The 14,604-nt window shown below is 39.4% G+C and overlaps 1 protein-coding gene across 1 annotated transcript in view; it reads left to right on the top strand.

The window, feature by feature from the left end:
- The window catches only part of CWF19L2 (CWF19 like cell cycle control factor 2), a 79,805-nt gene that overhangs the window by 44,193 nt on the left and 21,008 nt on the right, over positions 1-14,604 (top strand). The window contains exons 11-12 of the mRNA XM_044441824.1: positions 3,330-3,452; positions 4,058-4,195. Of these exons, the coding sequence (XP_044297759.1) occupies positions 3,330-3,452; positions 4,058-4,195 (261 nt within the window). The remainder of the gene's footprint in view (positions 1-3,329; positions 3,453-4,057; positions 4,196-14,604) is intronic.

Consider the following 14,604-nt stretch of genomic DNA (forward strand, 5'->3'; position numbering starts at 1 on the left):
TTGGTTTATGTGTCTTTAAAAGGAACAATTTTTCTAAAATGTTGTAATCTTGCATATAGATTTGTGTGTAGATCTGAGAACTAGGTTTTATATTTGTAGGCTAGCTCTGAGCAGTTGATATACTTAAGCAACACCCAGTCTGTACAGAACCTGTTTGATACTTAAAGATTTGCCTGCTGGCAGAGATTTAATCCCTTCCAAGGCACAAGTGTTTGCTATCACTTCCATTCCTTAGGCATTTTTCTTGAATCTCAGCTGAAATAGGATGCTGTAAAGTTGTATTAAAATAGATTTGAAGTTGGATCATTCATCCTTCTCAGAAGGAGTACTGCTGAGCTCTATTACTGGAAAGGTCAGGTCTTTGTTTTATTAAAACAACATACACATTCCTATGGCCAACATTTGGATGTGAGACTATGTATCAGTGTCTGCTAGAGTTTGTGCATGTAGGCATACATGCAAGTTAATCTGTACATGTGGGTAATTTGCTGCCACTAGCAGGTTGGGACAGCATTTTCTGCTCATAAGTAAGCGTAACTAAATAGCTCAGCAACACTTTCTAACAGCATCCCAAGTTCCAAGCCTCTGCATATCTACTCAAGAGCAAGCAGGACATACCTCAGAAGTGAGCAAGTCTAAATCATTCAGCAGTTCTCCCCAGGCTCTGCCTCCCTTTTTCTAGTAGGAAGAATTGTGATCGCCTTACTAGAAGGCCTTGGCAGTTATAGGCGGCCTATAAATACATGCACGATCAATCAATCAATCTCTGGTGGGTATGAGATCAGAGATGTGAGCTTTCATTTGCAAAGCCCTGAGAGAGGCAGCATTTTCATTGTTCATCAGGAAGTTCTAACTCATCAGTACGCCCATTTGGACATTTGGGCAACCTACCTAAACCTGTATTAGTGATGAAAAATGGGAACTTTTAATATATGTCTGTTTATAAGTGTGCATATATGTATGCATGTACATTATTAGTAATACTCTCAAGTAATATTCTGTTCATTGCTGTGTAAATGTATGTTTTAGTTTTATTTTCTGTATATCACATAAAAATTATAAATAAAAAAATACTGAGCAGAGGTGAGAGATTTGCCCTGCTGGGAAATGGAGGCAGGGCCTGGAGGAGGAACTGCGGGGAGAGTTACTTGGGCTGCAGGGTTGGCAGTGCCATTGGCTTTGTGGGCCTTACCAAGCGGTGCCACTTGTGCACTATGGATCTAAAGAGGTAGAGTTCCGCAGTTTGCATGGGCAGTGTGATCTGTGGTTTGGTGTTATGGTCTAAGGTTTTATAAAACTTCTATTTAGCAGGAAGCCAAATGTTTTCATTATTGTGTTAACCTTGTAATATGCATGATTGTTCAGGAATTATGTGAATTACAAAATAGGCAATTTGATTTAAAACAATAGTTTAAACCTACATTTTAATATTGTCTAAATACCTTTGATTTGATCAGTCCACTTTGTATATGGTGGGCAAATAATTCTTACAACAACGCTGTCGGATGAGTTAGTATTATCCTGATATTGCAGCTGAAAGAGCCAGTGTGGTGTAGTGGTTAAGAGCGTGGTACTGGGACTCAGACGATTTGGGTTCTAGTCCCCGCTCAGCCATGGAGCCAACTGGGTGACTTTGGGCCAGTCACACACTCTCAGCCCAACCTACCTCACAGGGTTGTTGTTGGGGGATAAGATGGAGGAGGAGAATGATGTAAGCTGCCTTGAGCCCTTTGTAGGAAAAAGGCAGGATATACATTGAAAAATAAATAAATAAATAAATAAAGGTAGCTGAGAGTAGCATGTGAAAGGCCATCCAGGAGATCACAGCAACCATGAGATTCAAACCAGGGTTTCCCAGTGCACAGCTATGATCCTTAGGCTGCAATCTTATGCATACTAACCAAAGCTGCATTAAACACAGTGGAATTTATGTCTCAGTAAGCATGTGTAGGACTTAAAGTGAGTCTTCACAGAGCAAAAGTCTAACAGAGTTATATGGCACATATGTTCAGAATGCTTGGGGGTTTATTTGCACCAGCAGAGAACATCCAGAGTGCATGAGTTCACATTTGGCCCACATTTCATTGCATCACATTTTTCCACTGTTCCCGGTAGTTATACTACATGTGTATAAGCAACTCCTGTAAAGATAACATAGTTTCCTCAGATGGAAACATGTATACTATTGACTTAACATTTATTTCTTCTTATTTCATGTTGTTGTTGTTATTGTTACTGTGTTCCATATTGGTTAGAGTGCTAGGTTGGGGCTTGGGAGATCTGAGTTCTGGTTCCCACTCAGTCATGAGACTCACTCAGTGACTCTCAGACTAATCTACCTCACATGGTTGTTGGGAGGAAAATATGGAGGAGACTCTTGTAAGCCACCTTGAGTTCTTTGGAAGAGGACAAAAGGTGGGTAATAAATGGAATGTAAGAACAAATGATAACATATTTTTGTTATTGTTAATGGTGGGGATGGTGATGTCTTTTGGCCTTAACAGTATGCTAAATTATTGTTTGAAGTACTTAATGTGGTTGTCCAATAGCTTGAAATTCTCCAAAGGATTGCTTAGAACTTGCAAGCTGAAGGGAAAGTATAATATAGAAAAAGATGTAAAAAGTTTTCTAAGGTAAAATCTATGCTTAAACTTCTGACTAAAGGAGGAATAAGGTTATTTGCTGATAAAAATGTAGCAAGAAGGGAAATGTGTAGATCGGGGGAAGCTTCCACCTCTTAACTATTTCTGTGTAGTTTTTCCTGGAGAATATAATTAAGCCCTTAGAGCCCTAATGCTTTCATATTCAGGGTACTTTCTTCCTCTCTCAGAGCTTTCAAGGATATGCTGTCATTATTGGTAGAGCAGCTGTGAATTAGACATTGTTTATTTGTCTCAGAGTGACTTGGATAGAGATTTATATCGTCATTTATCAAACTTGACAAAATCTGTTTTAATGCATCCAATTTTGATGACATTCCACTTATTAGAGCGAATTTAGTCAATTAACATACAATAAGCTACTGCTTTCTAATTACTGAGTGAGAAGCTTGTAGCTTTATCCTCTTTATTTTGTTTTATTTTATCTTATTTTTAGCATATTTATGCCCCTGTATATTTGAAATATTTCTCCATTATTTGACATTTCATAATGTAAGCCTGATGATGATACAAGGTTGGGTTCCTGGAGACCATGGAGTGCAAACTGAAAAACCAAGCTCAGGGACCTCCCCTTACCAGAATAAATGCTCTCTCTGTTTTGCTTGCCATTGTATACAAACTGAGCTCCCCTTTAATCAGGTTTACTATGTTTCTTTACCTTAAATGCAGACACCAGGTTTCCAGGTAGACCATGAAGTGGTGCTGATCAGAACTGATAAGGCTGGTAGAGCATGGCCTGTTAATACTCCAGAACTGCAAGAGTCCACAAGCAGGAGGAGGAAGAAGCAAATGGTACATGTAGTGATGAGTCATATTTAAATTATTAGAATATATTTTATAAATGTACTGCATAGGTGGTGGATACTGAACAAAACATACCTTGAACATGAAATGTCATGTAAGACTATTACTATACTGTTACTTAGAATGCCATGAAATAAAGGGCTATCTTTCTTTGTGGAAAGAGATGGTCAATGCCAGTTGACCCAACAGCAAGATTTCAGATTTTCCTGCCATTTGGAGAGATGAGATTATATTTGTGCACTCTGTTTGGTAAAAGGATGTTCACCCATGCTTTGTTCCCAGATATAAAAAATCAGCCCTGTTCTTTTCAACAGCAATTTGCAGAAGCCTGTTTTGTTGATAGTACCTGATAAGAAATCAGATAGTTTCCATGAATTGTGGTTATATCAGTTTGTAGTTATTTTTGCTGAAATCAGGACATTTTATAAAATTCAAGTACTAATTTGGGCTGGTTGAATTTTTACACAGTATTTGTTCCAGATTAGTTTATTATTTATTTATTAAAAACCTTTGTAGGCTGTCCTTTATATAAATATCTCAGGACGGAGATATTAGTTGGCAATCAAAGCAAGTGAATTTTCATTCATTTTCAGATTACTACTCATGTGGATAAGGAAAGAGTCCGATATTTTCAAGATGATGATAATCTTAGTTTGAAGGATTTGGTCAAAAATGAGAAGATGAGAACAGCAGAGGATCAAAATAAGCTTTTCATGAGAATGGCATCAAAGGTATGGCCTATTGTATCTAAATGTTTACTAAAATGGGAAGGTTGTTTCTAATATTAAAGAAAAAATATTCTTCTTATTTTCAGTTTTCAAGAAAAGAAAGGTCTTTTTGGCATAAAATGTTCCAAGGTAACTTCAGGTCTTTATGGGGGCCTTGTATGGTTATCAAAATTTAGGTTGGCAATGCGTCTTGTTCAAATAAACAAATATGGCTAACATATTTAAATTATATTTAAAATATAGTCTAACAGTGTTAACCTTCTGCATATAAATTCAAAGGTTAAGTGTACTTAACTATCTGGATGTATCTGTTTACCTTTTCAAATTCAAAAATCTCCTTTTGCACTTACAGCATCTGATGAAGTGGGCTGTAACTCACAAAAGTTCATGCTAATTTATTAAAATATATGAGCAACTAAAGCAGTTGGTTTGCAATTGTGCTACACTTAACCCTTGAACTTAAAATACAGTCTGTCTAGTGGAAACTCTGAAAGATGTAAATACCTGATCTGGATGTGGAGTGAATGTGAGGAGCACTTCCAGCCACATATCATCCTCTTAATCTCTGTTGGAAAACTAATAACATTTTATCAAATGGTTTCCTTATTCTTCTAGAGCTCTTTTATGCAGCTGGTGATGAGTACACATTATCTAAAAGTTCATCGGAAAATACTAAGTGTTAACAAATTGGTAGTAGATATTGAGACCCTAATGTTCTAAAATAAAGATTGATATAATGGTATGGAAATCACCCCCAGTTTTGTTGGAGTACAAAAGTAGTCCCAGGAGTAAGCTGGTGTAAAGAAGTCATGAATGCTTAACCCTATCTCAGTCCTGCACTTTTCCACTGTTAATCACCCCAAGCTATATTTTGCCTCTTCCCAAATGAAGACCTATGCTCTGCCTCCTCCCTCTTCACATTAAACAAGTGATGCAACCCTTCCTATTGGAGAGATAAAGAGCAATTTAGCAACATCTTATGCTCATGGCAAGTGTTGACTCCCCCGCCCACCCCTGCCACCGACTGCTTGCCATCTTTAGATACTTAGATATATGAAACTAGTCATGATAAAGAAAACTATGTCTTTTTCCTTAGGTCAGTATAGAACAGCATAATAAGATGGGAGGTGTCTTTGATTCTTTCCCTCTGTGTGTGTGTGTGTGTGTGTGTGTGTGTGTGTGTGTGTGGGGGAGGGGAGGATGGTGGGGCATGATGCATATAGTAAGGTTTAGGAACAGATGGATTTTTATACTTGACTTTCTAGCACTTGAAAGTAGTCTTTACCTTTTGGTCCCTGTAAAAGCCCTTAAAATATCTCCATTTAAGTCTCACAATTGCCTAGTGAGAGAAGGTAACAAGCTCAAAGGCTTAGTCTTACAGCATGATTCACAGCTGAATAAGAATTTTCAGGGAGTGTATATATTGTTATATAATCTTTAAAAATATATGTACTGTTGAGAAAACTGAAAGTTACTGATTTATTTTTTTCTGTAAAAGCAATATCAGAAGTCATTTTATTAATGAAATGTACAAAATTGATAGCCATATAATGACTTGCTCTTTGATGCTTTCATTTGGGAAAGAAATGAAAAAAAATATCAGTTAAAATGAATGTCATCTTCCTTAAATTGATGGAAGTGTAAAAATGATGTTCTGTCCAGTATGTGAGAAAAAGTGGTCCTTCAATACTGTAGAAGGCTTTCATTAATCTTTTTGAAATGCTGGCTTTGGTGTGTCTGTATTACTTTAAATCAGTGGGTTTTTCCAAGGAATAATTCCTGTTCCAACCAAGAAATAAGAATTATGGTTTGTAATATGCATTAGATATTATGCACATTGTAGTTAAACAACACTATGATTATCTTCTGGTTTTAAATTTAGGATATAGTAAGCCATTTATTTGATGAAGTTTTTATTCTTTTTGAATAAATGAAAGAATAAAAACTTGGAAACTCAATAATATAGGAACACTGAGGTCAATCTCAATGTCTTTGCTTTCAACATGAAAGTCAACTAGATTTCACTTGTGTGTAAAGCTGTCCAAAGGGATGATTTTCAATCTGCATTATGTTCAATAGAAATTGCAAATAGAAATAAGTGATTGTGCAGGTAGAAGACACCTTGGAATAAAGCAGTCTTTAAAGAAGTAATTCCAAGTAAAAGAAGATGCAAAGAAAGCAAAACTAAAGGTACTCAATTTTAGAAAAGCTGTTCTGACACTGTTGGAAATGAACAACCATGTACTATCTGGAAGACAAATTAAACAGGGGATTAAGAGAGAATAAAGGTGGGCAAATTTAGAATTGCTTGCAGTTGGCTGACTGGTAGCACACATGCCTTGCATGAGGAAGAGACAGATGCCAGTTGCTGCCATCTCTAGTTAAAAGAATTGATACCAGGTGATGAAAGAGTCTTCTCTCTTTATGAGAACTGCTGCTAGTCCAACCATGCAATTTCATGAGCTAGATCAGACAAAAAATTCTGACCTTATATAAGGTAGTTTATTATGTTCTGTACTCCAGATATAAGAACTAGTAAAGCACATCATCATTTTCACGAGCTGGTCAGTGGAACAGATGTATATCTCGTAAGAGCTGCTGTCTAGGTGACCTTTTCATCCCTTCAGAGTTAAACAAGGAAACCTCTCATAAGCAACTTTTATTATGCAAAACTGCAAACAAGCAAAGGAGCTGTCTTCATGTTATGGATTAAAAGTGTTTTGCAAAAATCAATTACAAAGGAAATGGGCTGAGTTAGAATTCTATAGAATTGGTTCATTGATGCAACCGCAACTAGACTGAAAGTTGATTCCAGACTAATTAAAATTGACTAATGCCTTCCCCTCTTCAGTAAAGGATCTTTCAAAACAGAGTCTTTAAGTCCTTTCCTTATTCTGCACACCCAAGAATGCCTTATCTTTTTTCATTGTTCTTCCCTTCTTAATTAATGCCTCACCCTTGGATCTGGCAGGTGAACACCCTCCCCAAGCTGTTTCTCTTCAGGAAAGCTTTTTTGGTGGATTCAGGAACACCTCTTATCTCTTTCTCCCTTATCTTTGGCTCTTAATTCTCCACTTTCCCAATCCCTTGGCATCTGAATCAGATTCCAATTCCATGTCCCTTTGAGTATTCTCTGCAGGGAGGAATTCCAGGTGATACCTCCCTGATCCATACTACTCCTTGCCTTAGGAAAGCAGGATTTGTTTTGTAGTCCATGACAGTCTACCAGAGAGGATTCCTGACTTCCAGTGTTAATCCTTCTAAGGATACCAAACCTGGGGCAATTATTTCATATCTCTTTTTAAGGAGCAATGTCTGCATTTATTTGTTTTCCTAAAACCTCTGCTATGGAACCTCTTAACCTCTTGGTTCATGGGAGTTAAGAATACTTTTTTTCATCTTGCTGTTGACGATGGTGATGGGCAAGATGCCTCTCAAGAATCCTTGTCATGATTATTTTATTATTTTATTTTTATTTTTATTATTTATTTATTTAAGATATTTGTATGCTGTCCTTTGCAAGAGCCTCAGAATGGCTTACACAAATGAAATACAAATACCTAACATAACATAAATTAACGACCTACTCTGGCTGCAATTAAAATATGATGATAAAATTCAATATTAAAACTCATTAAAATATTGATTAAATAAAAAGGTCTTTCAGATATTAAGATTAAATACCTTAATATTCTTCGTCATGGCCTCTGTGTATCACACATATGGGTGCTGCGCCTGTGCAGTGCCTAGGCTGGAAAGATTGAAAGCTAACGGTTTTTGGTGGGAAACTCCGCTCTCCTCCGCCTTGGTAGCATATATATAGAGTGGAGTGTCTGCCATTTTCTCCAGTCTTTTGCGACCGCCGTTCGCTGTGCCTCGTGCCTGTTGGTTTCTCGCTCGACTCAGTATTCTTCATTACTTACTGTTTGTCTTTTTGCTCTTATTCCAAGTTATTGTTCCCTTGTTGCAGTTTATATCTCCTTTTTCCCTTTTTCTTTGTTCCCAAAACAAAAACAAAAACAACCCCCCCCCCCCAAATATATTGCTTTTCCCTCTTTCCTATATTCTGTTTCTTCTGTTTCTGCGATGGTGCAGCGAGCGGCCTTCCGCAGATGTGCGGAATGTGGGTCCAGAATGTCTCTGGCGGACCCGCATGACTTGTGCCTCCTTTGCCTCGGCGAGGGGCACAGGACTGATAAATGTCGCCACTGTCTTCATATGCCCCACGCTGTTTTACGAACATTGACTTGGTGGATATCTCTGGCCAGTTTAAACGTGGGGACCCCCTTCATCACCCCTCACCCGACAATGACGCTATTCACTGATGCTTCATTGGTCGGGTGGGGTGCGGTATGCACGGGGCTTTGATCCCAGGGCATGTGGAACTGCCAACAATCGTTGAGCCACATAAATTACCTTGAGCTACTAGCGATTTTCAAGGCACTCCGGTCCTTCGAAGTAGCTCTTTGCCACCAAGTGATACAAATCACGTCTGACAGCATAGTGGCAGTATTCTATATCAACAAACAAGGTGGAACAAAGTTCACCACTCTAGCCCGCCTATCCATGGACATTTGGGACTGGTGTATCCCGAGAGGTATAACCCTTTTGGCGGTCCATCTGGCCGGAACCGACAACGAAGAGGCAGACACCCTGAGCAGACACATGTCAATCACCCACAAATGGGAACTGAATCACCATGTCTGCATTCAATTGTTCCAACTGTGGGGACATTCAGACATAGACCTATTTGCTACCCACAGAAACAAGGTGTGCAAAAGATTCTGCTCCAGGGCGGGAATAGGACTGGGATCGTTGGGGGATGCCCTTATGATCCCATGGACAAATCTCAGGTTTTACGCATTCCCACCTATTCCTCTATTGACCAAAGTCGTCTCGAAGATCATGCACAATGATGCCACAGGAATACCCATAGCACCTTGGTGGCCCTGTCAAGCATGGTTCTCCACTCTCCTTTGGATCTCGGACGGCAATTTCCTTTGTCTTCCAACCACACAAGATCTCCTAACTCAGCAAAACAGCGCTGTCCGTCATCCGGACTTGTCGTCGTTGAACCTCACTGCGTGGAGGATTCATTGATCTGAGAAACTGTTTTGGGACAGAGATCTACTAGATCACTCAGTACCTCAACTCATGACCGGTCTGACCCCTTCACTGACTCGGTACCGATGGGAATGTTGTTGGGACCGAGTTCCCTCAATTCGGACGTTGTAAGGATTCTCGAGTCTGGACTAAGGCCGTCAGCTCGAAAGTCCTACACAGCGAAGTGGCACTGCTTTTCGTCCTCTGCGGAATCTAGCTCGTTTAACCCGGTTACGGCGTCGGTTAAGCATATTCTTCAGTTTCTGCTCCACCTGCATCGCTCGGGACTGAAACCTTCCTCAATTAAGGTTTATGCAGCTGCAGTGTCACATTATAGAGGTACAGTACAAGGATTGTCAGTGTTTTTGCAGCCACTTATTCGGAAATTTCTTAAAGGACTCCAGAATCTCCATCCGTCTGTTTGGCCGGTTATGCCAACATGGAGCCTATCAGTTTTCCTTCAGGTGCTTACGAAACCACCATTTGAGCTCTTAGCCACTGTCGATACGCATTTCATTTCATGGAAAACGGCCTTCCTCGTTGCTGTTACTTCAGCTCGTAGAGCCAGTGAGCTTTGTGCTCTTTGAATTGATCCACCTTACTTAAACTTCCATAAGGAAAAGGTGGTCCTGAGGATGGATCCAACTTTTTTACCTAAAGTTGTCACACCATTTCACCTGAACCAAGAAATTGTGCTACCTGCTTTCTTTCTGTTGTCGTCAAACCCGATTGAGAGGTCCTTGCATACCTTGGATGTTCAACGATGCTTAGCTTTTTATAGATTGCGTACGGAGTCTCTTCAACGTTCCAATAGTTTTTGTAAAGTATTCTTAGTGGGACCAAGGATCACCTGTTTCATCTCAGAGGCGGTCGAAATGGATTGTTCAAACCATTTCATTGGCATGCCAACTTTCAAAGATGGACTTACCTGTTGTTCCAAGGGGCCATTCTACTAGAGCGGTGTCGGCTTCCTCCGCGTTTGCTGCGGGTGTCCCGATCCAGGATGTCTGTAAAGCAGCAACTTGGGCTACGCCTTGTACTTTCACGAAGCTCTATCGCCTTGACGTGCGTGCCAGAAGAGACTGTTCCTTTGGGAGGGCTGTTCTTTCTGCCGTTCTTCAATAGCGACACCGCCCACCACTGTTTCTGGTAAGCTTGCTATTCGCCATATGTGTGATGCACAGAGGCCACGACGAAGAAAAGCAGATTGCTTACCTGTAACTGATGTTCTTCGAGTGGCCATCTGTGCATTCACACAACCCACCCGCCGGCCCCACTCGGTGTCGGTGAGTGGTTTCATCTTCGGTACCGTATAATACTGCTTCGGTACCTCATATTTTTATGGCATTGGTACCGGAAGGGGATACGACGGTACCTAATTGGTTGTTATGCCATCTTCCTCCATGAGGTGGCGATTGTTCAGTCTCCCAAGACTGGAGAAAATGGTGGACACTCCGCTCTATCTATCTATCTATCTATCTATCTATTTAGAGGACTTCTATGCCGCCTCTTGATTGATTGATTGATTGATTTGACTTCTGTGCCGCCCATTCATTCATTTATTTATTTAGAGGACTTCTATGCCGCCCCATTCGCTGAAGCCTCGGGGCGGCTCACAATCATAAATAAATAGTATAATATAAAACAATATAATTTAGCAGTATAACGGTAAAATTTAAGTCGCCCTGGCCAAAGAATAAAATAAATAAATAATATTAACAATTAAAATAACGTTTGAATAAAAAGGTCTTCGCCTGGCGCCAAAAAACAAATAACGACAGCACCAGGCGGACCTCTCTGGGGACCACATTCCATAGATTGGGCGCCACTGCAGAGAAGCCCTCCTCCGAGTACTCACCCTCCTAATTTCCTTCCCGGAGGGTTCCCTGAGGCGGGCCTCTCCCGCTGATCTCAAGGGGCGAGCGGGCATATATGGAGGTTATATGCTACCGAGAGGGGGGGGAGCGGAGTTTCCCGCCAAAAATCGTTAGCTTTCAATCTTTCCGGCCTAGGCACTGTGCAGGCGTAGCACCCATATGTGTGATGTACAGATGGCCACTCGAAGAACATCAGTTACAGGTAAGCACTACAGAGCAATCTTCTTCCATTGCATGGCTGTTTCTGTTTCTCTTTTCTTGGTGATCTTGGGAGGTTGTAGAACCCTTTACACATTACTTGAACACATCCTTTTCTCTTTAAAAATATGCAGTTCTTTGAGGATATTTTTCCATCAGCAAGCTTAAGCCTTTTCTATTACTTTGCATGGGCATGGAATATTTTACCACTGAAACATTTCGATAGCTATTAATCCTATTTACACATTGTGTTAAAATTAATCCTTTTCTGGCTACCTATAATGGTTGTGTGTTCCCTTTTTATTGTCCTTAGAAATGTAGAGAGTAATCCATTGACAAAACCCCACATGAACTGAGTCATTTTTAAACACATAGTCTGTACTAGTTTTGAAATTTAAAATTGTTGGTTGTGTTATTTTTCTGCAGTATGTGTAAGAACTAAACTGGATTGGGTTGATGTATTTGCACAATTAGACTGTTCACTGTTGTGGAAGTTCATATTTTAACATTAATTACCCCTATGGACTTGATCTAAAGGTATCCTTCTGTGAGCAGAAACTGTCTTCTGCTTGAATTGTCTGAGAAAAGTCCAAGTAAGTCAATGTTCATTTGTCCCAGAGGAAACATGGGAATGATTGTAGATTAGAATCTACCTGATATAGTACTCTGTAAATTCTTACACAAACATTTCAGAAAAACACTAGCATCCATTTTCTTTCTTTGGTACTTCAACCCTTGCCCTATGTCACCAATAAAGAAATAGTGGAGTATGGATGATTTAATACTAAAGTTGCTATATTGCAATAGGAAGAAAGTGTTGGCATACATTCTATTAATGTATGAATTAGTTGGCAAACTCAGGTGTCAGCAGTCATAGTAGAATTTAAGCTAGTAATAAGAAAATTTGCATAATGAATCCTTATCACTGCAATATTTAATTAAGACCTGAATAAAGGCTCTCATCTCTTTATTAGCTTTGAATTTAAGAGTAGCAGAACGTTAAATCTGTATCATATTTAAATATTCACAGTCCATTCATCCGAAACCTTTGTATTCACAAATGCCAATAGTGTTCTGTTTTGTCAGTTTCCTGTAATATATTTGGAGTATGACATTCCTGAAATATAAATCCTGTGAATTAAAATGGATGATGTCAGTGTTGCCATGGCAATTTAAAATTGCACTGATCCAGTTTATACAATCTATACACCTTTTTCTTTCTGGCAGATTTTCAGAGCAGCAGTAAGTCTTGCATTTATGTGTAGAGTGTAACTTGAATTATGATTACGTTAGCTTTATTACTGCGAAAAAATGAAGGTTCAGTGGGTGAATGCAAGGAAGAAATGTATCAGCTGAAGAAAGGTGATGAATGGAAAGCTTGTTACAAAACTGTGATAATAAATAGAGTTAAATGCGTAAGCACATGTTGTTACAAGGTTTATATAACAGTATTTTTTGGCTTTTCTCCACTGTATTTTGACATCACATTCTTACCCAAAGAAGATATTTTAGCATTGGTTTTCTTTTCTCTTCTCTGTATATTGATTACCTCCCTTAGGATATTTTGTGTGTGGGAATTAATTATAACAGTTACATAAGTATTCTGTTTCCATTTTCCTGAAAGACATAATCAATGACTATGAAACCAGAAGAAAGAAATAAAACACAGTAAATTTAACTTTTGAACCTTATAGACATTTGTGCTTCTCCTCTCCTCCTCCTCCTCCTCCGCTTGGAATTCTTTAGCCCAAGATGCGTCTGATGAAGTGGACTCTAGTCTACAAAAGCTAATGCCAGCCTTTCCAATTTGGCATTTGCTAGAGGTTTTGGACTATATCTTCCATTAGTACCAGCCAGTATAACTAATGGTCAGGAATGATGCAAGCTGTAGTCCAGCATATTTGGAGTATGCTAGATGGGGAGGGTTGGCCTGTATCGGAATAAATATTTGTCTCTAAGGTGCGACAAGATTATCATTTTTGCTGTCAACAGACAAACGCAGCCAGCCTTGTCCCCACCTTTGCTCAGTGATCTGCAGCATTCCATAAGTGCACTTTCAATGCCTGATAAAAGCTTGCCTTTTCACTCTAATATCTTACTCATTTCATACATTTTCCTTTCTCCTCCAGTCACCTTTCTTTGTGCCATCTTTTAATTGCAAACCGGAGAGCAGGCCCATGTCATTGTTTTTCATTTCGTACACTGCATCTTAGCCTTATGGATCTGGAAATAACAGAGAAAAGAGTGCTTTTGTGGGAGATTGGTGTGTTGCAAGTTAAAATGAGGGGCCCTAGGTAACCTTCAAGTTTTATGGTATACTTGGCTGCATGATTTGTTCCTTAATTACCAACCAAGTTAAACATTCCCTGTCAAATATTTTGATTAGCAGTTTCCTAATCCTTATTTTCTAACAGTTCTATACTTCAGTCCCAAGAAGATACCTGAAAATGCAAGCGCTAATCTAGCTTGTAATTGGAGCTTTTACATTTCTATTAAGGAGGCAAAGCAGCTAAATAAGAACATCAGAAGGGTTCTGTTGGATGAGGCCAAAGGCCTGTCTACTACAGCATCCTATTTCCCACAAGTAGGACACCCTTTCCACTTGTGTTCGCTTGAGCTGATATTTAGAGGCATGTTTTGGACTCTAAATGCTGTCATCCCTGGATCGGGAAGCTGAAGCAACTCTCCTGCAAGGAAGGAGTATAACATTTGGGGCCATTTTGTTAAGAAAATAGGTGAATAAGGGGGGGGGGATTTTATGCAAGTGTATAAGATTATGCACAATGTGGGAAAGACAGTTAGAGATATTTTTCTTCCTCACATATACGAATAACAGTAGAACCCAGGATCACCAGGAAGGACTCCTTCACACAGTACACTCAAGCTTCTGTATAGCCTGAAGTGCCCAATCCTGCCTAATCTTGGAAGCTAAGCAGGGTCAGGCCTGGTTGATATTTGGATGGGTGACTTAAAATGTTGTGAACTGCCCAGAGAGTTTTGGTTATGGGCTGTAAATTAATGTAATGTCATCATAATAATAACAACTATGTAATCTGCTACTGCAAGATATAGTGGTGGCCACCAAATCGGCCTTAAAAGGGCGTTAGACAAAATCATGGAAGATAAAACTATCAATGCCTACTAGTTTTGATAATTATTTAGTACCTCTAAGATGAGAGGTAACTGGGGGCTAACAGTAGGACGGAGAGTGCTAGTTTATATTCTGCTAGTTGC

The sequence above is a fragment of the Varanus komodoensis genome, unplaced genomic scaffold, assembly GCF_004798865.1.
Source record: "Varanus komodoensis strain SLA01 unplaced genomic scaffold, ASM479886v1 scaffold4, whole genome shotgun sequence".
Lineage (NCBI taxonomy): Eukaryota > Metazoa > Chordata > Lepidosauria > Squamata > Varanidae > Varanus > Varanus komodoensis.